This window comes from Salvelinus namaycush, chromosome 10, assembly GCF_016432855.1.
Source record: "Salvelinus namaycush isolate Seneca chromosome 10, SaNama_1.0, whole genome shotgun sequence".
NCBI lineage: Eukaryota > Metazoa > Chordata > Actinopteri > Salmoniformes > Salmonidae > Salvelinus > Salvelinus namaycush.
In genome coordinates, this window is record NC_052316.1 from 41,242,652 (window position 1) to 41,268,103 (window position 25,452).

General features: G+C 46.9%; 1 protein-coding gene across 1 annotated transcript in view; it reads right to left on the reverse strand.

Moving 5' to 3' along the window:
• Positions 1-235: 235 nt before the first annotated feature.
• Positions 236-25,452, reverse strand: part of LOC120054348 (low-density lipoprotein receptor-related protein 8-like) — a 338,426-nt gene continuing 313,209 nt past the window's right edge. The window contains exons 15-21 of the mRNA XM_039001759.1: positions 23,339-23,491; positions 22,906-22,981; positions 21,686-21,793; positions 21,479-21,591; positions 8,359-8,427; positions 1,698-1,888; positions 236-274 (exon numbers count right to left, since the gene is read on the reverse strand). Coding sequence (XP_038857687.1) covers positions 236-274; positions 1,698-1,888; positions 8,359-8,427; positions 21,479-21,591; positions 21,686-21,793; positions 22,906-22,981; positions 23,339-23,491 — 749 coding nt within the window. The remainder of the gene's footprint in view (positions 275-1,697; positions 1,889-8,358; positions 8,428-21,478; positions 21,592-21,685; positions 21,794-22,905; positions 22,982-23,338; positions 23,492-25,452) is intronic.

Below are 25,452 nucleotides of genomic sequence, written 5' to 3' on the forward strand. Positions count from 1 at the left end.
TAACTAGTAGTAAAGTAGTAGGACATTACAGTTAGGTGTAAGAGAGAGAGAGGATGTGTTTTAGAGACACGAGTTGGGGGGTACACGTATAAGTAAAATATACGTCCTAACGTCCTTGGGGGGTTAGATTACTGTATGAGCAGGCTCTCTCTCACTCTCTCTCTCTGTGCCCCCCTCCTCTGCAGTGTGGTCACCCCGGGATATGGAGGGATGGGGCGGAGACACGGCGTGCCCCTCAGGGGAATCCGTCATCCTCCAGACTGAGCGCCACGCGCTGCAGAGAGCAGATAAAACAAAGTTACCACAGTGTTTGTGTGTGTGTCAGTGTGTCTGTGTGTCTGTGTTTCAGTGTGTGTTTGAAGTAGAGCTGAAAGGGAGACTGAGACAGAGAGGACCAGAAAGATAAAGAGCAGAAAGGACAGAGGAAGAGAACTAAAAGTGAGAGAAAGAGAGCAACATAGAGACAGAGCAAAAGAGAAAAGCTCTCCTTAATGCAGATCCCAGTCCTCCTCCTCTCATCCCTCTATCCTCAGCACACTGATTTGGCAGTGATGTGAGGAGAGCTGCAAGGGCTTACAGAGATCCACCTCAGGACATTCTGATGTCTCTATCTGACTGAAACACCATGAAGAGAGGAGAGGAGGAGGGAGGGGAGGGGAGAAGAAAAGAGAATAGGGAAAGCCCAGGTGGAAGCTTGTTTCCTAACCCACTACCCGCTCTTAAGATGAGGTGTTATTCAACATGACCTCTCAGCACAGCACTGTAGCATACCAGGTGTGTGTGTGTATAACCTATCATGCAGCCATAGTCCCACCCCTCTCTCCTGCTGTCTCTACCACACCACGACAGCAATGCGTGTCACCATGCAAACTGATCCCAGCGCTAACCCCTCCCACCTCTGTCTTGTTCATGTTTACCAGCAGATCTCTGTTGAAGATACCTTACAAGTACACCGCTAGAAAAACTAAACGCTCATGCAGAGAAATATGTCATTAAAAACAAGAATAATCAGGAATAAATGAATATGATTAAAGATTGTCCCGTCATCTAAGGGGCTGTTTCTGTTCTGGTTACTGTTCCCCTTTTGCCTAATTTACACTCCAAAGGGGATCGAGCAGGTTTGACGCTCCCTTCACTAAGTCTTCATAGAGGAGAGAGTAAAGCTACAACCCAGGGCGCTGTGCCTCCCTAACGCACAACGACAACACAGTGACACACACTGTCAAAACACGGAATGTGGAGATGGATAGAGACCCAATAGACTATATGATGAATGAAGAAATGTGGAGATGGATAGAGACCCAATAGACTATATGATGAATGAAGGTGAAGATAATGTGGTGATGGGCTGGTGATGAAGGGCTCAACATCTGTGTTTGACCAAGGAAGTTTTTGGAATGATTTTGTGACTTAAGTGTGTGTGTGTGTGTGTGTGTGTGTGTGTGTGTGTGTGTGTGTGTGTGTGTGTGTGTGTGTGTGTGTGTGTGTGTGTGTGTGAGGATGTAAGCCTGTCCCTGTCTTGGAGACTCTCCCACCCCCACACACTCCAACCCTCTCTCTATCTCCAAGTCCCACCCCTTCTCATCTCATTTGCCGGTGGGATGCATGGGCGCCCCCGAGTACCAATGGGAGTTGCTGTCTGTGATCCCGCCCCCCAGGGGCAGGGCTAGGAATGGCTGGTGGGCGCTGCCACTCACAGCGGGGTAGACGTGGCCGATAGACTCTCCAGTACGACCGATGTGAATCTCGTCATCGTCGTCCTCCGTGGTCTTACGGTAGACGGGGTTGTCGAAGTTCATACTCTTGGTGTTCTTCCGGCGCCAGTTACACCAGATCAGGTATCCGGCGGTGCAGAGCAGGCCGATGACCACTGTGGCAAGGATAGGAACTGCATGTATGAAACACAGCGACACACACACGCACACACACACAGCGGGAGCGTTAACACAGCCAGGGGAGACAAAGCGGTGCTTTAGCATACAAACACATCCTAGTATCACCACACATAGCAAACGGCAATGAACACACACACACACACACACACACACACACACACACACACACACACACACACACACACACACACACACACACACACACACACACACACACACACACAAATACACCCATGTAAATGCACACAGAAGCAAGCACACCCAATCCCAAGCCCACACACAAATAGCCACACACACTCATGCATGGCACATGTACAACCAAACCACACACACGCGCTCGCATATTGTAGCCTACACACAAATTCAATACATGGCTGGGTATAGTGGTATTCCAGGAAAAGGAAATGGGGGCTGGGGAGGAGGGGATATGTCTGGCTTCTCCGCTCAGCTTTGGCTGGCGTTCCCAGTCCTAATTTCCCCCATCAGATGTGGAGTGGCGGTATTCCCATGGAAGACCCAGACTAATTGGTCTATTGTGGGTGGGCACTGGAGACTCCTCTATGATTAAGGGCCTGAACCCCCAGAAATCCCTTTGTTCTTATGTAAACACTCAATTAAGATGTTCTCAATCAGACTTTCCTCTACAAATAGCTTGGATCTGAAGATCTCCTGCAATATCGAGGGAGAATTAACCATGGAAATAACCATTGAGAGATACACTGCATGGCCAAAAGTATGTGGACATCCCTTCAAATTAGTGGATTTGGCTATTTCAGCCACACTCGTTGCGGACAGGTGTATAAAATCGAGCACACGGCCATGCAATCTCCATAGACAAACATTGGCAGTAGAATGGCTTACTGAAGAGCTCAGTAACTTTCAACGTGGCACTGTCTTTGGATGCCAGCTTTCCAACAAGTCAGTTTGTCAAATTTCTGTCCCGGTCAACTGTAAGTGCTGTTATTGTGAAATGGAAACATCTAGGAGCAACAACGGCTCAGCCACGAAGTGGTAGGCAGCACAAGAACGGGACAGCCAAGTGCTGAAGCACGTAAAAATCGTCTGTCCTTGGTTGCTTCCAAACTGCCTCTGGAAGCAACGTCAGCACAATAACTGTTCTTTGGGAGCTTCATGAAATGGGTTTCCATGGCCGAGCAGCCACACACAAGCCTAAGAACACCATGCATAATGCCAAGCGCTGGCTAGAGTGGTGTAAAGCTCTCCGCCATTGGAGCAGTGGAAATGCATTCTCTGGAGTGATGAATCACGCTTCACCATCTGGTAGTCCGACGGACGAATCCGGGTTTGGCGGATGCCAGGAGAACACTACCTGCCCCAATGCATAGTGCCAACTGTAAAGTTTGGTGTAGGAGGTTCAGGCTAGGCCCCTTAGTTCCAGTGAAGGGAAATCTTAATGCTACAGCATACAATGACATTCTAGACAATTCTGTGCTTCCAACTTTGTGGCAACAGTTTGGAGAAGGCCCTTTCCTGTTTCAGCATGCACATAGCGAGGTGCATATAGAAATGGTTTGTCAAGATCGGTGTGGAAAAAATTGACTGGCCTGCGTAGAGCCCTGACCTCAACCCCATCGAACACCTTTGGGATGAATTGTAACGCCGACTGCAAGCCAGGCCAAATCGCCCAACATCAGTGCCCGACCTCACTAATGCTCTTGTGGCTGAATGGAAGCAAGTCCCCGCAGCAATGTTCCAACATCTAGTGAAAAGCCTTCCCAGAAGAGTGGACGCTGTTGTAGCAGCAAAGGGGGGACCAACTCCATATTAATGCCCATGATTCTGGAATGAGAACTTGGAATGTGTCCACATACTTTTGTCCATGTAGTGTATGAAAGGGGGAATGATGGAGAGAGGAGTGGAGGAGAATATTAACTATCAAATGAACCATTGAGAGATATGAAAGGGGGAACGGAGGGTGGGAAGGAAGGAGGGGGTGGATGGGAGAAATAGTAGGATGTATTTAATGGGTCGGGGTTAGGGATATCTCATTTTAAAGACTCAATTATAGACAGAATGTATGCTAGAGCAAGGTCATTTACACATTATGCCGATCGCCAGTCAATTCAGACATTATTATAGAGCTGTATCAGTGTTCGCGATCTTAAGGTCTATATCCTGTAATATGTGATAACATGGGTAATATGCAAATCTGATTTAAGGGGGGTTTAATCCCTGATGTTATTTTGATGAGCTCTTGATCTAAATTTACAGTAATGTTTTTCAACTGACAGGCCTATGTGTTCACATGGGCTGTTATGATATGCTTATTGGAGCAACACCTTCATGTGAATTTCCAGAATCTCCCATAAGTGTTAAGATCTGGTGACTGACACACACACACACACACACACACACACACACACACACACACACACACACACACACACACACACACACACACACACACACACACACACACACACACACACACACACACACCCTATGCTCCTTTGAGACTCCTCTTACAAAGTCACTGTGATCTCTTCTTCCAGCCATGGTAGCCAGAATAATGATGGGACGGTACAGTTTTTTTTTTTTACAATCGCTAGGACCCATTTCTCAATACTTAGGTCACTTTTTCAAAACTCTTCACACAGTGAACACAATAGCAGTCTATGTGGGCTAAACTGTGGATCATTTTCATTGCTTTGGCACAAAATGCATTCAATGACTACATCTTTCAAATTTCATGAATTCTTTTCTCACTCAGACACAAACACCACCAAAACGCTATGTACCTACAGGCCAATTTGCACATGTTTACATACTCTTTTCAAAACTGTTAAACTTAAGTTCAAAACCTAACATAACACAAAATTGAATAAGACAGCAATTTGCTACATTTCTACAGTAATACCGTATTGAAATATATACCACATCTAAAAAATGAAATGCTATCAAAACAATTAGACCAACCACAGCTGAATTCCCATTGTAGCTGAACACCTACCCAGGTGTTAGTCTTTCAATTTCATTACCATCTATACAAAAGGGGACATCTTAGGAATAATGCTGTACTGTAATGTAAACATGGACCCAGCCAGAGATAGAGAAGTGGCTGACAGAGGAAGAAGAGTGGCTGGGAGAGGGAGAGGAGTACGTATGTGTAAATTGAGCAAAGCCTCCAAACCCACTTGTGTGTAATTGTTTTTGTATTTCTGCTTAGGACCCAACAGTTACCTCACACAGGTGGGAGAGGTAGGATTTTCACTGCTGTGCAGGAAACTGCAATCGTTGATATGGTCATCAGAAACAATGGCATAAAACTCACAGAGATTCGGGACAGTGTTGGCAGAAAACATGACATTTGGAAATATTCACAATGTAAGCATATCAACTATTTCTAGAGTTCTGAAACAACATCAACTTAGGATGAAGCAGTTGTACACCGTCCCCTTTGAGAGGAACTCTGAACGAGTCAAGCAACTCAGGAACCGATATGTCCAGGTAAGATGACTATAAAATACAGAAGTAGTTTTGAACAAAACCAAACAGGGCAGAGGCACACAGCGGCATGTTTTTAGGTATAATGCCAACTACCGTAATACTCTGACTCTTATATTGGCTTGTGGATTTATTTTATATTCTCTGATGGATTGCTGTTACATAAACTGCTAATTGGGCCATACAACACAGAGGGTCTCATTTCATTCCTGGGTGACCTCTATGGAAGGGTTATACCAGGTGAGGAAAGAGTTGCAGTGAGGCAAAATTGACCAACGTTTGTAATTGTATGGGACAATGTGTCATTTCACCACTCCCGTGAAGTCACAGAGTGATTTGCAGCCCATCCCAGGATGGTGTCACTTTTCCTCCCACCTTACTCTCCATTCCTCAACCCCATAGAGGAATTATTTTCCTCATGGAGGTGGAAGGTTTATGACCACCATCCACATGATCAAATGTTCATCCTGGACGCAATGAATGCCGGATGCCTGGACATATCTGCAGAAGATTACCAGGGATGGACCAGGCATGCCTAAAGATTCTTCCCTAGGTGTATTGCCCAAGATGACATAAGATGTGATGTGGATGAGAACCTGTGGTCAAATGCAGAAGACCGAGTTGCCTAGCATTGCTACTGTATCTGTATCGGTAGATGGTGTATATACAGTGGGGCAAAAAAGTATTTAGTCAGCCACCAATTGTGCAAGTTCTCCCACTTAAAAAGATGAGAGAGGCCTATAATGTTCATCATAGGTACACTTCAACTATGACAGACAAAATGAGAAAAAAAAATCCAGAAAATCACATTGTAGGATTTTTAATGAATTTATTTGCAAATTATGGTGGAAAATAAGTATTTGGTCAATAACAAAAGTTTATCTCAATACTTTGTTATATACCCTTTGTTGGCAATGACAGAGATCAAACGTTTTCTGTAAGTCTTCACAAGGTTTTCACACACTGTTGCTGGTATTTTGGCCCATTCCTCCATGCAGATCTCCTCTAGAGCAGTGATGTTTTGGGGCTGTTGCTGGGCAACACGAACTTTCAACTCCCTCCAAAGATTTTCTATGGGGTTGAGATCTGGAGACTGGCTAGGCCACTCCAGGACCTTGAAATACTTCTTACGAAGCCACTCCTTCGTTGCCCGGGCGGTGTGTTTGGGATCATTGTCATGCTGAAAGACCCAGCCACGTTTCATCTTCAATGCCCTTGCTGATGGAAGGAGGTTTTCACTCAAAATCTCACGATACATGGCCCCATTCATTCTTTCCTTTACACGGATCAGTCGTCCTGGTCCCTTTGCAGAAAAACAGCCCCAAAGCATGATGTTTCCACCCCCATGCTTCACAGTAGGTATGGTGTTCTTTGGATGCAACTCAGCATTCTTTGTCCTCCAAACACGACGAGTTGAGTTTTTACCAAAAAGTTATATTTTGGTTTCATCTGACCATATGACATTCTCCCAATCTTCTTCTGGATCATCCAAATGCTCTCTAGCAAACTTCAGACGGGCCTGGACATGTACTGGCTTAAGCAGGGGGACACGTCTGGCACTGCAGGATTTGAGTCCCTGGCGGCGTAGTGTGTTACTGATGGTAGGCTTTGTTACTTTGGTCCCAGCTCTCTGCAGGTCATTCACTACGTCCCCCCGTGTGGTTCTGGGATTTTCACTACGTCCCCCCGTGTGGTTCTGGGATCTTGTGATCATTTTGACCCCACGGGGTGAGATCTTGCGTGGAGCCCCAGATCGAGGGAGATTATCAGTGGTCTTGTATGTCTTCCATTTCCTAATAATTGCTCCCACAGTTGATTTCTTCAAACCAAGCTGCTTACCTATTGCAGATTCAGTCTTCCCAGCCTGGTGCAGGTCTACAATTTTGTTTCTGGTGTCCTTTGACAGCTCTTTGGTCTTGGCCATAGTGGAGTTTGGAGTGTGACTGTTTGAGGTTGTGGACAGGTGTCTTTTATACTGATAACAAGTTCAAACAGGTGCCATTAATACAGGTAACGAGTGGAGGACAGAGGAGCCTCTTAAAGAAGAAGTTACAGGTCTCTGAGAGCCAGAAATCTTGCTTGTTTGTAGGTGACCAAATACTTATTTTCCACCATAATTTGCAAATAAATTCATAAAAAATCCTACAATGTGATTTTCTGGATTTTTTTTCTCTCATTTTGTCTGTCATAGTTGAAATGTACCTATGATGAAAATTACAGGCCTCTCTCATCTTTTTAAGTGGGAGAACTTGCACAATTGGTGGCTGACTAAATACTTTTTTGCCCCACTGTACAAATGATTGTATTTTGGAATCACTCAATGCCAAAAAAGGACATAAAACATATTAAAGCATATTGCATCATGTCTGATTCATTCCTGTAACATATACTGCAGTGAATTCCAAACAGTAGAGAGGTGTCAATCTTGTTTTATAAAGACATTTCCAAAAGAAAACATTGTGTAATGCTACCTGCTGTTAGTGTTTTTAGGTCATTGTTTTATGAGTGACAAAATGTGCTTGTTGGGTGACAACCTTTGCTAGTGTTATGGAAGAATGAGTTGATTTGAGACAAGTATGAAGTGTTTTCATAGTTTTAGTGCATTTTGGATGTGAAATTAACTGCTGTGCCAAGCTGAAAGTTGGTTAGGAAAACTGTGTGAAGAGTTTTGAAAAAGTGACCTAAATATTGAGAAATGGGTCCTAGTGATTGTAAAAAACTGTAATTGCTTAATTAAGTCAGGAACCACATCTGTGTGGAAGCACCTGCTTTCAAAATACTTTGGGTCCCTCATTTACTCAAATGTTTCCTTTATTTTGGCAGTTATTTGTACATTCCTGTCACACATTACACACATACACCCAAAACACACTTTCACACTCACATCTTCCAGACCAGGCAACGTCATGTGCAGGGGAGACCAAGACAGAAGCAGAGACAGACAGAGAAGCGGGGAGAAGCAGGCAGGCATCATATGATACAGTAGACTGGTACTCACATATAGGAATCACTATACCCAGGACCGCCACTGTTATGTTGTTACCCAGGAGGTAGTGGTCATTCCCAGCTGAGAGAGAGAGAGGGGAAGGGAAAGAGAGAGAGAGGGGGGGGAGGGAGGGAGAGAGAGAGCGAGAAGGGGAGGAAAAGAGAAAGAGAGAGGGGGAGGGAGAGAGAGAGAGAGAGCAGAATGACAAAAAGAAGAATGAAGAGAAAAACAAAGTGTTAAGAAGAAAGTGAGACACAGTTAAAGGCCCACTGCAGTCCAAAACGCCATTTTCCTGTGTTGTATATATATTTCCACAAAATTGTGAATTTGTGAAAACAATGATAATGCTGTTTCAGTGTAAGAGCTGTTTTGGTGGGTTGAAGTTTTGGCCTGCCTGGCAACATCACCAGGCGATATAAGTTAATAGACCAATACAAAGAGAGTTTCAAACCTCTCTGAAAATAACAGCTGGTCTTCAGGTTATAATCCCTCCCATTAAGCTCGTCCAATTAGGCCACTCACTCAGACTACTCCCAGACAGTCCTATCAAAATTCTTGCTTGAGAAATTGCTCTTTGCTAAGAAGCTATTTTAGTAAAATATTTATCATTACTTATTTAATACCCAGAAATGATTTGATATTGAGACAAATAAAATGCATTGGACCTTTAAACACCTCTCCTTCCTCCTGTCATTCTCTCTGCTAGAGGCCATGCCTCCTTCCTCCTGCCATTCTCTCTGCTAGAGGCCATGCCTCCTTCCTCCTGCCATTCTCTCTGCTAGAGGCCATGCCTCCTTCCTCCTTCCTCCTGCCATTCTCTCTGCTAGAGGCCGTGCCCTCCTTCCTCCTGCCATTCTCTCTGCTAGAGGCAGTGCCCTCCTTCCTCCTGCCATTCTCTCTGCTAGAGGCCGTGCCCTCCTTCCTCCTGCCATTCTCTCTGCTAGAGGCAGTGCCCTCCTTCCTCCTGCCATTCTCTCTGCTAGAGGCCGTGCCCTCCTTCCTCCTGCCATTCTCTCTGCTAGAGGCCATGCCTCCTTCCTCCTTCCTCCTGCCATTCTCTCTGCTAGAGGCCATGCCTCCTTCCTCCTGCCATTCTCTCTGCTAGAGGCCATGCCTCCTTCCTCCTGCCATTCTCTCTGCTAGAGGCAGTGCCCTCCTTCCTCCTGCCATTCTCTCTGCTAGAGGCCATGCCTCCTTCCTCCTTCCTCCTGCCATTCTCTCTGCTAGAGGCCGTGCCCTCCTTCCTCCTGCCATTCTCTCTGCTAGAGGCCATGCCTCCTTCCTCCTGCCATTCTCTCTGCTAGAGGCCATGCCTCCTTCCTCCTGCCATTCTCTCTGCTAGAGGCAGTGCCCTCCTTCCTCCTTCCTCCTGCCATTCTCTCTGCTAGAGGCCATGCCTCCTTCCTCCTGCCATTCTCTCTGCTAGAGGCCGTGCCCTCCTTCCTCCTGCCATTCTCTCTGCTAGAGGCCATGCCTCCTTCCTCCTGCCATTCTCTCTGCTAGAGGCCATGCCTCCTTCCTCCTGCCATTCTCTCTGCTAGAGGCCGTACCCTCCCTCTCCCTCCATTATTCCCTCCCTCTCTCCTGTGTCTTGTCTAATGGTTCCTTGTTCCGCTGTCTCGTCTCCCCCTTCCTCCCCCATCTCCCATTCACCTCCAACCCAGGTTTGTGTTGTGCTCAGCCTTTCCCCAGGATAAATCCAGCCTCATCTCCCCATTAAGGTTGTTGGGCCATTAGCAACACTGTAATTGTCCCGATATAATGGAACCTAGCCTTGGAGATTAACAGAGCAATGGTAGCATTGTGTTAGCCTCCACAAGATCAGATCATCAATGACCAAACTCTATCACACACACGCATGCACGCACGAACACACACACACACACACACACACACACACACACACACACACACACACACACACACACACACACACACACACACACACACACACACACACACACACACACACACACACACACACACACACTATTATTTTTCAAATAATTGTTTCTATGCTTGTCTCCGTATTGTTGGAAAGGGCCCGTCAGTAAGCATTTCACTGTTAGTCTACACCTGTTGTTTACCAAGCATGTGACAAATACAATTTGATTTGATTTGGACACTCAGCTGGTGAGTGAGCCTGCTACAGTAGTGTCTTACTCAGCGAAAGTGGATTAACTGTAATGGTCACAAAGCATGACTGACGTCCAAAAGGGGATTAATCAAATCTTATTAAACATGTTATGAAAGAACAGTCCCTGAGGCACTGGGGGTAGGAACTGTGGAATGAGGAGAACTGAAAGGGCTGAAGAGGGAGTGCATTTCATTATGGGGTATTATTATAAGGGAGGGGTTTTACTGCACAGAACATGCACAGAATGCACAGCATATTCACTTGATCCATTCTGACTGTCTCTGAACCTCAACCTGCAGGTGTAGTTTATGTGTGTGTGTGTGTGTGAGCTATCCCACTATCCACTGTTTGCTTTCATCTTTTAGTTGCAGTGCCTGCTCTCTTTCCGCTCTGCCGTGCAAAGTGTAATGCAACACGTGTAACAGCTGATGTTGGAAAACCCACAGATGTGCATTGTTCCCCATCTCGGAATAACACACACAGCCGGTGGGTTCGGGAAATCCGAACAGGGCTCTTGTCGTGTCCGACCCCCCCCCATTCCCCCCCCCCCCAACTGTTTGTTGTGTAATAGCAGGATGTTTTATCCTTTATCCTCTGTTTTCTACTTTCTAACCCTCTTCCTTTCATCCTTAGGCTATCTCTCTCTCTCCTCTCCCATCCCTTGTTTTCCCCCTCCTCTATGTTCCACTGTGCCATGCTCCACCACGTTCATCATTTAACCCAGTGTGGTTCTGCTGCTCATCTTTAATGACAAACCCTGCGATGCTCGCTGTGCTCCTCATAAATAACTACACACACTCATCAATATTAAAACTTCTCAGATACGTTCATTACACACTCTGGCTCTATCACCTGGGCTATATGGGAGAGTACTGGGTGCTTTACCATCACCTGGGCTATATGGGAGAGTACTGAGTGCTTTACCATCACCTGGGCTATATGGGAGAGTACTGAGTGCTTTACCATCACCTGGGCTATCTGGGAGAGTACTGGGTGCTTTACCATCACCTGGGCTATATGGGAGAGTACTGAGTGCTTTACCATCACCTGGGCTATATGGGAGAGTACTGAGTGCTTTACCATCACCTGGGCTATATGGGAGAGTACTGGGTGCTTTACCATCACCTGGGCTATATGGGAGAGTACTGAGTGCTTTACCATCACCTGGGCTATATGGGAGAGTACTGGGCGCTTTACCATCACCTGGGCTATCTGGGAGAGTACTGGGTGCTTGACCATCACCTGGGCTATATGGGAGAGCACTGGGCGCTTTACCATCACCTGGGCTATATGGGAGAGTACTGGGTGCTTTACCATCACCTGGGCTATATGGGAGAGCACTGGGCGCTTTACCATCACCTGGGCTATATGGGAGAGTACTGGGTGCTTTACCATCACCTGGGCTATATGGGAGAGTACTGGGTGCTTTACCATCACCTGGGCTATATGGGAGAGTACTGGGTGCTTTACCATCACCTGGGCTATATGAGAGAGTACTGGGTGATTTACCTGGGCTATATGGGAGAGTACTGGGTGATTTACCTGGGCTATATGGGAGAGTACTGGGTGATTTACCTGGGCTATATGGGAGAGTACTGGGTGATTTACCTGGGCTATATGGGAGAGTACTGGGTGATTTACCTGGGCTATATGGGAGAGTACTGGGTGATTTACCTGGGCTATATGGGAGAGTACTGGGTGATTTACCTGGGCTATATGGGAGAGTACTGGGTGATTTACCTGGGCTATATGGGAGAGTACTGGGTGATTTACCTGGGCTATCTGGGAGAGTACTGGGTGATTTACCTGGGCTATATGGGAGAGTACTGGGTGATTTACCTGGGCTATATGGGAGAGTACTGGGTGATTTACCTGGGCTATATGGGAGAGTACTGGGTGATTTACCTGGGCTATATGGGAGAGTACTGGGTGATTTACCTGGGCTATATGGGAGAGTACTGGGTGATTTACCTGGGCTATATGGGAGAGTACTGGGTGATTTACCTGGGCTATCTGGGAGAGTACTGGGTGATTTACCTGGGCTATATGGGAGCGTACTGGGTGATTTACCTGGGCTATATGGGAGAGTACTGGGTGATTTACCTGGGCTATATGGGAGAGTACTGGGTGATTTACCTGGGCTATATGGGAGAGTACTGGGTGATTTACCTGGGCTATATGGGAGAGTACTGGGTGATTTACCTGGAAAACAACAACACTGTCTGTTTGCTATATATATACAGCTGTGAGTGTCTTCATCCAGTGTGATTTGCTGTCTTTATCTAGAGCAAGCTGAAAGAGCCAGATGAAAGTGCTATACACTGAATCATTGATTTCCACTACATTGCAGAGAAGGGTGTGTGAGTACAGTGGTTTATCTATTCTGCTGCTATTCTTTGTCTGTCAAGCACACAGCTCTGAAAAAGCTTCCAGCATACATGTTTTATAATGTTACAACTATCATCACAACTGTCTTTTCTGTCCTAAAACAGATGGCCTTGGAAACACAACTCAATCATTTAAAATAAACACTTTAAATGTAAGTATTATTTATGACAATTTCATTGTTGTTTCAATTCATTGTTGTTTTCAAGCTTGATTGAGAGGACATCAAAACAAAAAGGGAGCAAGTCCTAGAGAGAGAGAGAGAGAGAGAGAGAGAGAGAGAGAGAGAGAGAGAGAGAGAGAGAGAGAGAGAGAGAGAGAGAGAGAGAGAGAGAGAGAGAGAGAGAGAGAGAGAGAGAGAGAGAGAGAGAGAGAGAGAGAGAGAGAGAGAGAGAGAGAGGATGGCAGGACTCAAGATGACAGGTGAGACAGGGAAGGGACAATGGGATGGCAGTCCTATGTTAGCACTGACACTAGAGCCATACCCCTCTGATGAGGAGAGGAGAGGGAGGGAGGGAGGGAGGGAGGGAGGGAGGGAGGGAGGGAGGGAGGGAGGGAGGGAGGGAGGAGAGGGTAGGAGAAAAGAGGAGAGGAGAGGGAGGAGAGGACAGGAGGAGAGAAGAGGACAGGAGAGGATAGGATGAGAGGACAGGAGAGGGTAGGAGAGGAGAGGACAGGAGAGGGTAGGAGAGAAGAGGACAGGAGAGGGTAGGATAAAAGAGGACAGGAGAGGAGAGGACAGGAGGGGGTAGGAAAGAAGAGGACAGGAGAGGGTAGGAGAGAAGAGGACATGAGAGGAGAGGGAGGGAGGAGAGGGTAGGAGAGAAGAGGAGAGGAGAGGGAGGAGAGGACGGGAGGAGAGAAGAGGACAGGGGAGGACAGGAGAGGATAGGATAAAAGAGGACAGGAGAGGAGAGGAGAGGACAAGGTAGGAGAGGAGAGGACAGGAGAGGGTAGGAGAGAAGAGGACAGGAGAGAAGAGGACAGGAGGAGAGAACAGGACAGGAGAGGACGGGAGAGGAGAGGGTAGGAAAGGAGAGGACAGGAGAGGGTAGGAGAGAAGAGGACAGGAGAGGGAGGGAGGAGAGGGTAGGAGAGAAGAGGAGAGGAGAGGGAGGAGAGGACAGGAGGAGAGAAGAGGACAGGGGAGGACAGGAGAGGATAGGATAAAAGAGGACAGGAGAGGAGAGGACAGGAGAGGGTAGGAGAGAAGAGGACAGGAGAGGAGAGGACAGGAGGAGAGAACAGGAGAGGAGAGGACAGGAGAGGATAGGATAAAAGAGGTAAGGAGAGGACAGGAGAGTACAGGAGAGGAGAGGACAGGAGAGGGTAGGAGAGAAGAGGAGAGGGAGGAGAGGACAGGGGGAGAGAAGAGGACAGGAGAGGGTAGGAGAGAAGAGAACAGGAGAGGAGAGGACAGGAGGAGAGAACAGGAGAGGAGAGGACAGGAGAGGATAAAAGAGGACAGGAGAGGACAGGAGAGGAGAGGACAGGAGAGGGTAGGAGAGAAGAGGAGAGGAGAGGGAGGAGAGGACAGGAGGAGAGAAGAGGACAGGAGAGGATAGGATAAAAGAGGAGAGGAGAGGACATGAGAGGGTAGGAGAGAAGAGGACAGGAGAGGGTAGGATAAAAGAGGACAGGAGAGGAGAGGACAGGAGAGGGTAGGAGAGGAGAGGACAGGAGAGGGTAGGAGAGGACAGGAGAGGGTAGGAGAGAAGAGGACAGGAGAGGAGAGGATAAAAGAGGACAGGAGAGGAGAGGACAGGAGAGGGTAGGAGAGGAGAGGTCAGGAGAGGGTAGGAGAGAAGAGGACAGGAGAGGAGAGGACAGGAGGAGAGAACAGGAGAGGAGAGGACAGGAGAGGCCGTGTGGACAAATGTGGCCAAAGTGATACTCTCGTACACTGAGGAGAGTGGCCTAGTCTGTCATTACACACTCACACTGTCTGTCATTAGACGCTCACACCGTCTGTCATTAGACGCTCACACCGTCTGTCATTAGACGCTCACACCGTCTGTCAGTAGACGCCCACATGTCTGTTATTAGATGCTCACACCGTCTGTCATTAGACGCTCACACCGTCTGTCAGTAGACGCCCACATGTCTGTTATTAGATGCTCACACCGTCTGTCATTAGACGCTCACACCGTCTGTCATTAGACGCTCACACCGTCTGTCATTAGACGATCACACCGTCTGTCAGTAGACGCTCATACCGTCTGTCATTAGACACTCACACCGTCTGTCATTAGACGCTCACACCGTCTGTCAGTAGACGCTCATACCGTCTGTCATTAGACACGCATACCGTCTGTCATTAGACGCTCACACCGTCTGTCATTAGACGCTCACACCGTCTGTCATTAGACGCTCATACCGTCTGTCATTAGACACTCACACCGTCTGTCATTAGACGCTCACACCGTCTGTCATTAGACGCTCACACCGTCTGTCATTAGACACTCACACCGTCTGTCATTAGACGCTCACACCGTCTGTCAGTAGACGCTCATACCGTCTGTCATTAGACACGCATACCGTCTGTCATTAGACGCTCACACCGTCTGTCATTAGACGATCACACCGTCTGTCATTAGACGCTCATACCGTCTGTCATTAGACACTCACACCGTCTGTCATTAGACGCTCACACCGTCTGTCATTAGACGCTCACACCGTCTGTCATTAGACGCTCACACCGTCTGTCATTAGACGCTCACACCGTCTGTCATTAGACGATCACACCGTCTGTCATTAGACAATCACACCGTCTGTCAGTAGACACTCATACCGTCTGTCATTAGACACTCACACCGTCTGTCATTAGACACTCACACCGTCTGTCATTAGACGCTCACACCGTCTGTCATTAGACGCTCACACCGTCTGTCATTAGACGATCACACCGTCTGTCATTAGACGCTCACACCGTCTGTCATTAGACACTCATACCGTCTGTCATTAGACGCTCACACCGTCTGTCATTAGACGCTCACACCGTCTGTCATTAGACACTCATACCGTCTGCCATTAGACGCTCACACCGTCTGTCATTAGACGATCACACCGTCTGTCATTAGACGCTCACACCGTCTGTCATTAGACACTCATACCGTCTGGCATTAGATGCTCACACCGTCTGTCATTAGACGATCACACCATCTGTCATTAGACGCTCATACCGTCTGTCATTAGACGCTCATACCGTCTGTCATTAGACACTCACACCGTCTGTCATTAGACACTCACACCGTCTGTCATTAGACACTCATACCGTCTGTCATTAGACACTCACACCGTCTGTCATTAGACACTCACACCGTCTGTCATTAGACGATCACACCGTCTGTCATTAGACGCTCACACCGTCTGTCATTAGACGCTCATACCGTCTGTCATTAGACACTCATACCGTCTGTCATTAGACACTCACACCGTCTGTCATTAGACACTCACACCGTCTGTCATTAGACACTCACACCGTCTGTCATTAGACGCTCATACCGTCTGTCATTAGACACTCACACCGTCTGTCATTAGACGCTCATACCGTCTGTCATTAGACACTCACACCGTCTGTCATTAGACACTCACACCGTCTGTCATTAGACACTCACACCGTCTGTCATTAGACACTCATACCGTCTGTCATTAGACACTCACACCGTCTGTCATTAGACACTCACACCGTCTGTCATTAGACACTCACACCGTCTGTCATTAGACGCTCATACCGTCTGTCATTAGACACTCACACCGTCTGTCATTAGACACTCATACCGTCTGTCATTAGACACTCACACCGTCTGTCATTAGACGCTCGCACCGTCTGTCATTAGACGATCACACTGTCTGTCATTAGACGCTCATACCGTCTGTCATTAGACACTCATACCGTCTGTCATTAGACACTCACACCGTCTGTCATTAGACGCCCACATGTCTGTTATTAGATGCTCACACCGTCTGTCATTAGACGCTCACACCGTCTGTCATTAGACACTCACACCGTCTGTCATTAGACACTCATACCGTCTGTCATTAGACGCTCACACCGTCTGTCATTAGACGCTCATACTGTCTGTCATTAGACACTCATACCGTCTGTCATTAGACGATCACACCGTCTGTCATTAGACGCTCACACCGTCTGTCATTAGACACTCATACCGTCTGTCATTAGACGCTCACACCGTCTGTCATTAGACGATCACACCGTCTGTCATTAGACGATCACACCGTCTGTCATTAGACGATCACACCGTCTGTCATTAGACGATCACACCGTCTGTCATTAGACGATCACACCGTCTGTCATTAGACACTCATACCGTCTGTCAGTAGACGCCCACATGTCTGTTATTAGATGCTCACACCGTCTGTCATTAGACGCTCACACCGTCTGTCATTAGACGCTCACACCGTCTGTCATTAGACGCTCACACCGTCTGTCAGTAGACGCTCACACCGTCTGTCATTAGACGCTCACACCGTCTGTCATTAGACACTCATACCGTCTGTCAGTAGACGCCCACATGTCTGTTATTAGATGCTCACACCGTCTGTCATTAGACACTCATACCGTCTGTCATTAGACACTCACACCGTCTGTCATTAGACACTCATACCGTCTGTCATTAGACGCTCACACCGTCTGTCATTAGACGCTCATACCGTCTGTCATTAGACACTCACACCGTCTGTCATTAGACACTCACACCGTCTGTCATTAGACACTCACACCGTCTGTCATTAGACACTCATACCGTCTGTCATTAGACGCTCATACCGTCTGTCATTAGACGCTCACACCGTCTGTCATTAGACGCTCATACCGTCTGTCATTAGACACTCATACCGTCTGTCATTAGACGATCACACCGTCTGTCATTAGACGATCACACCGTCTGTCATTAGACACTCATACCGTCTGTCAGTAGACGCCCACATGTCTGTTATTAGATGCTCACACCGTCTGTCATTAGACGCTCACACCGTCTGTCATTAGACGCTCACACCGTCTGTCATTAGACGCTCACACCGTCTGTCAGTAGACGCTCACACCGTCTGTCATTAGACGCTCACACCGTCTGTCATTAGACACTCATACCGTCTGTCAGTAGACGCCCACATGTCTGTTATTAGATGCTCACACCGTCTGTCATTAGACACTCATACCGTCTGTCATTAGACACTCACACCGTCTGTCATTAGACACTCACACCGTCTGTCATTAGACACTCACACCGTCTGTCATTAGACACTCACACCGTCTGTCATTAGACACTCATACCGTCTGTCATTAGACACTCACACCGTCTGTCATTAGACACTCACACCGTCTGTCATTAGACACTCACACCGTCTGTCATTAGACGCTCATACCGTCTGTCATTAGACACTCACACCGTCTGTCATTAGACACTCATACCGTCTGTCATTAGACACTCACACCGTCTGTCATTAGATGCTCGCACCGTCTGTCATTAGACGATCACACTGTCTGTCATTAGACGCTCATACCGTCTGTCATTAGACACTCACACCGTCTGTCATTAGACGCCCACATGTCTGTTATTAGATGCTCACACCGTCTGTCATTAGACGCTCACACCGTCTGTCATTAGACACTCACACCGTCTGTCATTAGACACTCATACCGTCTGTCATTAGACGCTCACACCGTCTGTCATTAGACGCTCATACCGTCTGTCATTAGACACTCATACCGTCTGTCATTAGACGATCACACCGTCTGTCATTAGACGCTCACACCGTCTGTCATTAGACACTCATACCGTCTGTCATTAGACGCTCACACCGTCTGTCATTAGACGATCACACCGTCTGTCATTAGACGATCACACCGTCTGTCATTAGACGATCACACCGTCTGTCATTAGACGATCACACCGTCTGTCATTAGACACTCATACCGTCTGTCAGTAGACGCCCACATGTCTGTTATTAGATGCTCACACCGTCTGTCATTAGACGCTCACACCGTCTGTCATTAGACGCTCACACCGTCTGTCATTAGACGCTCACACCGTCTGTCAGTAGACGCTCACACCGTCTGTCATTAGACGCTCACACCGTCTGTCATTAGACACTCATACCGTCTGTCAGTAGACGCCCACATGTCTGTTATTAGATGCTCACACCGTCTGTCATTAGACACTCATACCGTCTGTCATTAGACACTCACACCGTCTGTCATTAGACACTCATACCGTCTGTCATTAGACGCTCACACCGTCTGTCATTAGACGCTCATACCGTCTGTCATTAGACACTCACACCGTCTGTCATTAGACACTCACACCGTCTGTCATTAGACACTCACACCGTCTGTCATTAGACACTCATACCGTCTGTCATTAGACGCTCATACCGTCTGTCATTAGACGCTCACACCGTCTGTCATTAGACGCTCACACCGTCTGTCATTAGACGCTCATACCGTCTGTCATTAGACACTCATACCGTCTGTCAGTAGACGCTCACACCGTCTGTCATTAGACGCTCATACCGTCTGTCATTAGACACTCATACCATCTGTCATTAGACACTCATACCGTCTGTCATTAGACACTCATACCGTCTGTCATTAGACACTCATACCGTCTGTCATTAGACGCTCATACCGTCTGTCATTAGACACTCACACCGTCTGTCATTAGACGCTCATACCGTCTGTCATTAGACACTCATACCGTCTGTCATTAGACGCTCACACCGTCTGTCATTAGACGATCATACCGTCTGTCATTAGACACTCATACCGTCTGTCATTAGACACTCATACCGTCTGTCATTAGACACTCATACCGTCTGTCATTAGACGCTCATACCGTCTGTCATTAGACGCTCACACCGTCTGTCATTAGACGCTCATACCGTCTGTCATTAGACACTCATACCGTCTGTCATTAGACGCTCATACCGTCTGTCATTAGACACTCATACCGTCTGTCATTAGACACTCATACCGTCTGTCATTAGACACTCATACCGTCTGTCATTAGACGCTCATACCGTCTGTCATTAGACACTCATACCGTCTGTCATTAGACGCTCACACCGTCTGTCATTAGACGCGCATACCGTCTGTCATAAGACACTCACACCGTCTGTCATTAGACACTCATACCGTCTGTCATTAGACACTCATACCGTCTGTCATTAGACACTCATACCGTCTGTCATTAGACACGCATACCGTCTGTCATTAGACGCTCATACCGTCTGTCATTAGACGCTCATACCGTCTGTCATTAGACACTCATACCGTCTGTCATTAGACGCTCATACCGTCTGTCATTAGACGCTCACACCGTCTGTCATTAGACGCTCATACCGTCTGTCATTAGACGCTCACACCGTCTGTCATTAGACACTCATACCGTCTGTCATTAGACGCTCATACCGTCTGTCATTAGACACTCATACCGTCTGTCATTAGACACTCATACCGTCTGTCATTAGACACTCATACCGTCTGTCATTAGACACTCATACCGTCTGTCATTACACACTGTATGTCACTACACACTGTCTGTCACTACACAGTGTCTGGCATTACACACTGTCTGTCACTACACACTGTCTGTCATTACACAATGTCTGTCATTACACACTGTCTGTCACTACACAGTGTCTGGCATTACACACTGTCTGTCATTACACACTGTCTGGCATTACACACTGTCTGTCATTACAAACTCACACTGTCAGTCATTACAAACTCACACTGTCTGTCATTACAAACTCACACTGTCTGTCACTACACACTGTCTGTCATTACAAACTCACACTGTCTGTCATTACAAACTCACACTGTCTGTCATTACAAACTCATACTGTCTGTCGTTACACACTGTCTGTCATTACGAACTCACACTGTCTGTCATTACAAACTCACACTGTCTGTCATTACAAACTCATACTGTCTGTCGGTACACACTGTCTGTCATTACAAACTCACACTGTCAGTCATTACAAACTCACACTGTCTGTCATTACAAACTCATACTGTCTGTCATTACAAACTCATACTGTCTGTCGCTACACACTGTCTGTCATTACAAACTCACACTGTCTGTCATTACAAACTCACACTGTCTGTCATTACAAACTCATACTGTCTGTCGCTACACACTGTCTGTCATTACAAACTCACACTGTCAGTCATTACAAACTCACACTGTCTGTCATTACAAACTCATACTGTCTGTCGCTACACACTGTCTGTCATTACAAACTCACACTGTCAGTCATTACAAACTCACACTGTCTGTCATTACAAACTCATACTGTCTGTCGCTACACACTGTCTGTCATTACAAACTCACACTGTCAGTCATTACAAACTCACACTGTCTGTCATTACACACTGTCTGTCATTACAAACTCACACTGCCTGTCATTACAAACTCACACTGTCAGTCATTACAAACTCACACTGTCAGTCATTACACACTCACACTGTCTGTCACAGGTAGAGCGGGAGGAGTGGAAAGGAGGAATATTTAATGGGAGAGTGTAGCGCTAAGGTACATTGTACAAGAGTAGGCACATTTTGATACACACAGTCTGAAAGCCACTTACAGCGGTGGGAGAGGTTAGCGTTCTCTCTGTGGATGTTGTTGGGCAGTAGAGGGGGTGTGGAAGTGGAGCGGGGGCCAGAGGTGGAGGGAGGGGTCCTCCACGAAGCTGTTGTCCTGGGGGGAGGAGGTGAGGGGGACGTCGAAGGAACTGCGGTCGACCGTGTGGCTGTGGTCGGTTCTGTAGTTGTGGAGGTGGTTGTAGTAGCACCTGTGGTTGGAGTGGTAGTTGTGGTTGCTGGGGTGGTGGCTGTAGTAGGAGTTGCAGTGGTAGTAGTGGTGGCTGTGGTAGGAGCTGACGTGGTTGTCTTGGGTTTGACTGCAAGGAGAGAAGAGATTAAACAGAGATACTAGAGTTATCAGGCTGGCAGATCAACTGACAGCACAGACAAGCCTTTCCTTGTAAACAGACAGCGAGAGCTCCATAGTTTACATGAACAGACATCAACAGAAGTGTGTCTGAACTACTCAAAACTGAACTACTCAAAACTGCCTTCTCTGCACTTAAAGTCATAACGTGCTTGTAGAGCACAGACAGAGGGAATATATCCGTTTGTAGTTATTCAGTTTCTATTTATTCTGAGTGAGTGAGAATGTGTACACCCTCCCCTTTCTGGTACAGAGTATCTGCAGTGCAGTCAGGCTGCCTGGTGGCCTGTGTTCATCCCTCATCCCTCATCCCTCTCTCTTTCTCTGGGGACAGCACTGCGACAACCCACCTGTGTACCTCCAGACACAGAGAGTCTCCAGAGGGAGGAAAGGACAAGAATGGAACAGCCATACAATAGACACAGAGCGTTCCCAAGGGAGGACAGGACAGGGATGGAACAGCCAGAGAGATAATGGAAGGCACTATAGGGCTCAGATTGACAGTGAGCAAGGGCTAACTGAGAATGAGATTAATTGGCAAGTGGAACATTGAAATGGATCTGTTATCGTGTGGGAAAGGAGTCAAATGGGAAAGGGTGTGACAAGTTTTAAACAGTTTACCTACGGCACAGTGGGGAAGGGAAAGGGTGTAACACGTTTTAAACAGTTTACCTACGGCACAGTGGGGATGGGAAAGGGTGTAACACGTTTTAAACAGTTTACCTACGGCACAGTGGGGATGGGAAAGGGTGTAACACGTTTTAAACAGTTTACCTACGGCACAGTGGGGATGGGAAAGGGTGTAACACGTTTTAAACAGTTTACCTACGGCACAGTGGGGATGGGAAAGGGTGTGACACGTTTTAAACAGTTTACCTACGACACAGTGGGGAAGGGAAAGGGTGTGACACGTTTTAAACAGTTTACCTACGACACAGTGGGGAAGGGAAAGGGTGTAACACATTTTAAACAGTTTACCTACGGCACAGTGGGGATGGGAAAGGGTGTGACGGCACAGTGGGGAAGGGAAAGGGTGTAACACGTTTTAAACAGTTTACCTACGGCACAGTGGGGATGGGAAAGGGTGTGACGGCACAGTGGGGAAGGGAAAGGGTGTGACAAGTTTTAAACAGTTTACCTACAGCACAGTGGGGATGGGAAAGGGTGTAACACGTTTTAAACAGTTTACCTACGGCACAGTGGGGATGGGAAAGGGTGTAACACGTTTTAAACAGTTTACCTACGGCACAGTGGGGATGGGAAAGGGTGTGACAAGTTTTAAACAGTTTACCTACAGCACAGTGGGGATGGGAAAGGGTGTAACACGTTTTAAACAGTTTACCTACGGCACAGTGGGGATGGGAAAGGGTGTAACACGTTTTAAACAGTTTACCTACGGCACAGTGGGGATGGGAAAGGGTGTAACACGTTTTAAACAATTTACCTACGGCACAGTGGGGATGGGAAAGGGTGTAACACGTTTTAAACAGTTTACCTATGGCACATCGTCTCATGCCTGGTCCCAGCTCCATGCCGTCCGGGCAGGCACAGGTGTACTTGGGGGAGTGGTCAGTGATCTGGGGGGCTTTGAGACACAGGTACTCACAGCCCCCATTAGGTAGACTGCCCATGTTACAGCTGTCTGGAGCTAGACAGTAAGAGACAACAGAGACATATCACACAGTAATATGACTGTCAGGCACTCAACATGTATTCATAACACTCATTGACTAAATATTATTGTTACGGTACAAAGACATGGTTGGAAAGCGTCTCTATGTTTCCTAAAATAAGATGTAATATTATGTCCAAAAGCTAGCAGTGCTAAGGTACATAACAAACATCTCCCTTCCCTCCTTCCAAACATAAAAGGCTGCACACACCTCGCTAGGTCTAAAACTGACTTTAAAATGCCTCCTGTTCTCCTAACTGGGCTTCCAGGAACTAGAGAGACAGCTTTTATGTCCCCAACTCTGAAGAGGAGATGAGGGAGAGGAGGCCGATACTAAGGAATGGGATGTGTGCTGTTATACAAGAGGATGCTGCAAACACTGCAGGGATGTTGCAATACTCCTCTTCCCTCAGTTCTTCTACAGATAGACATATCACTACCACAGAAACTCAGCTTCAAAGTTCAGCTCACACTGACAAAGAAAATAAGACAAAAAGAAAAGCTGAGAAGCTGAGAAGGAAAGCAAAGAAAAGTCTTCCTGAAATGTGTAGATTTAAAAAAAGCCTTAGAACAGAATGTGATCTTAGAACAGGATATGGAAATAGAACCATTTAAAATCAAACCCGATCTGTAGGTGAATGATCTTTTGTTATGTGTTATGAAAATAGTTATTCTTAAACGAGAGAGAGAAACATAGGAGCGATAGAAATACAGAGCATTGAGAAAGAGCGACAGCGAGAGAGATAGAGACAGAGAGAGACAGACAGAAAGAGAGAGACTGACAGAGAGACAGCTAGAGAGACTGACAGAGAGAAATAGAGAGAAAGAGAGAGACTGACAGAGAGCAAGAGAGGGAGAGTGTCAAAGCAAGAGAGAATAGGGTAATGAAACCAGCGGAGGTAGCACTATGATGAATATTTCACTTTGGAGACACTTGAGAAACTAAGGTTGTGTCTGAAAAGACACCCTATTCCCTATATAGTGCACTACTTTTGACCAGGACAATACATAGGGAACGGGGCGCCATTTGGGACACAGACTAACTCTACAGCACTAGTTAATTTATATATTTCTTTAATTTATATTTTATTAGTAGTGCTCTTTATTAATGAGACAGTGTAATCAGCTCCACTCTACTGGCCCTGAGACAACACTGGCACACTCTGACTGAGAGGGAGAAAACAAAGCATCGAAACACAACACTCACACACGCCTGCACACACACACACACACACACACACACACACACACACACACACACACACACACACACACACACACACACACACACACACACACACACACACACGCCTGCACGCAGACACACACACACACACACACACACACACACACACACACACACACACACACACACACACACACACACACACACACACACACACACACACAGACCCACCACAAGAGGGAGCAGACATACACTACATGACTAAACGTATGTGGACACCTGTTGGTCTAACTTCTCATTACAAAATCATGGACATTAATATGGAGTTGGTCCCCCCTTTGCTGATATAACAGTCTCTACTCTTCTGGGAAGGATTTCCACCAAATGTTGCTTCCACTAGGACTTGCTTCCATTCAGCCACAAGAGCATTAGTGAGGTCGGGCACAGATGTTAGGCCTGGCTCGCAGTCGGCGTTCCAATTCATCCCAAAGGTGTTCAATGGGGTTGAGGTCCAGGCTATGTGCAGGACAGTCAAGTTATTCCACACCGAAATCGAAAAGCCATTTCTGTATGGACTTTGCTTTGTGTACAGGGCATTGTCATGCTGAAACAGGAAAAGGCCTTCTCTAAACTGTTGCCACAAAGTTGGAAGCACAGAATCATCTAGAATGTCTTTGTATGCTGTAGTGTTAAGATTTCCCTTCACTGGAACGAAGGAGCTTAGACCGAAACATGAAAAACAGCCCCAGAC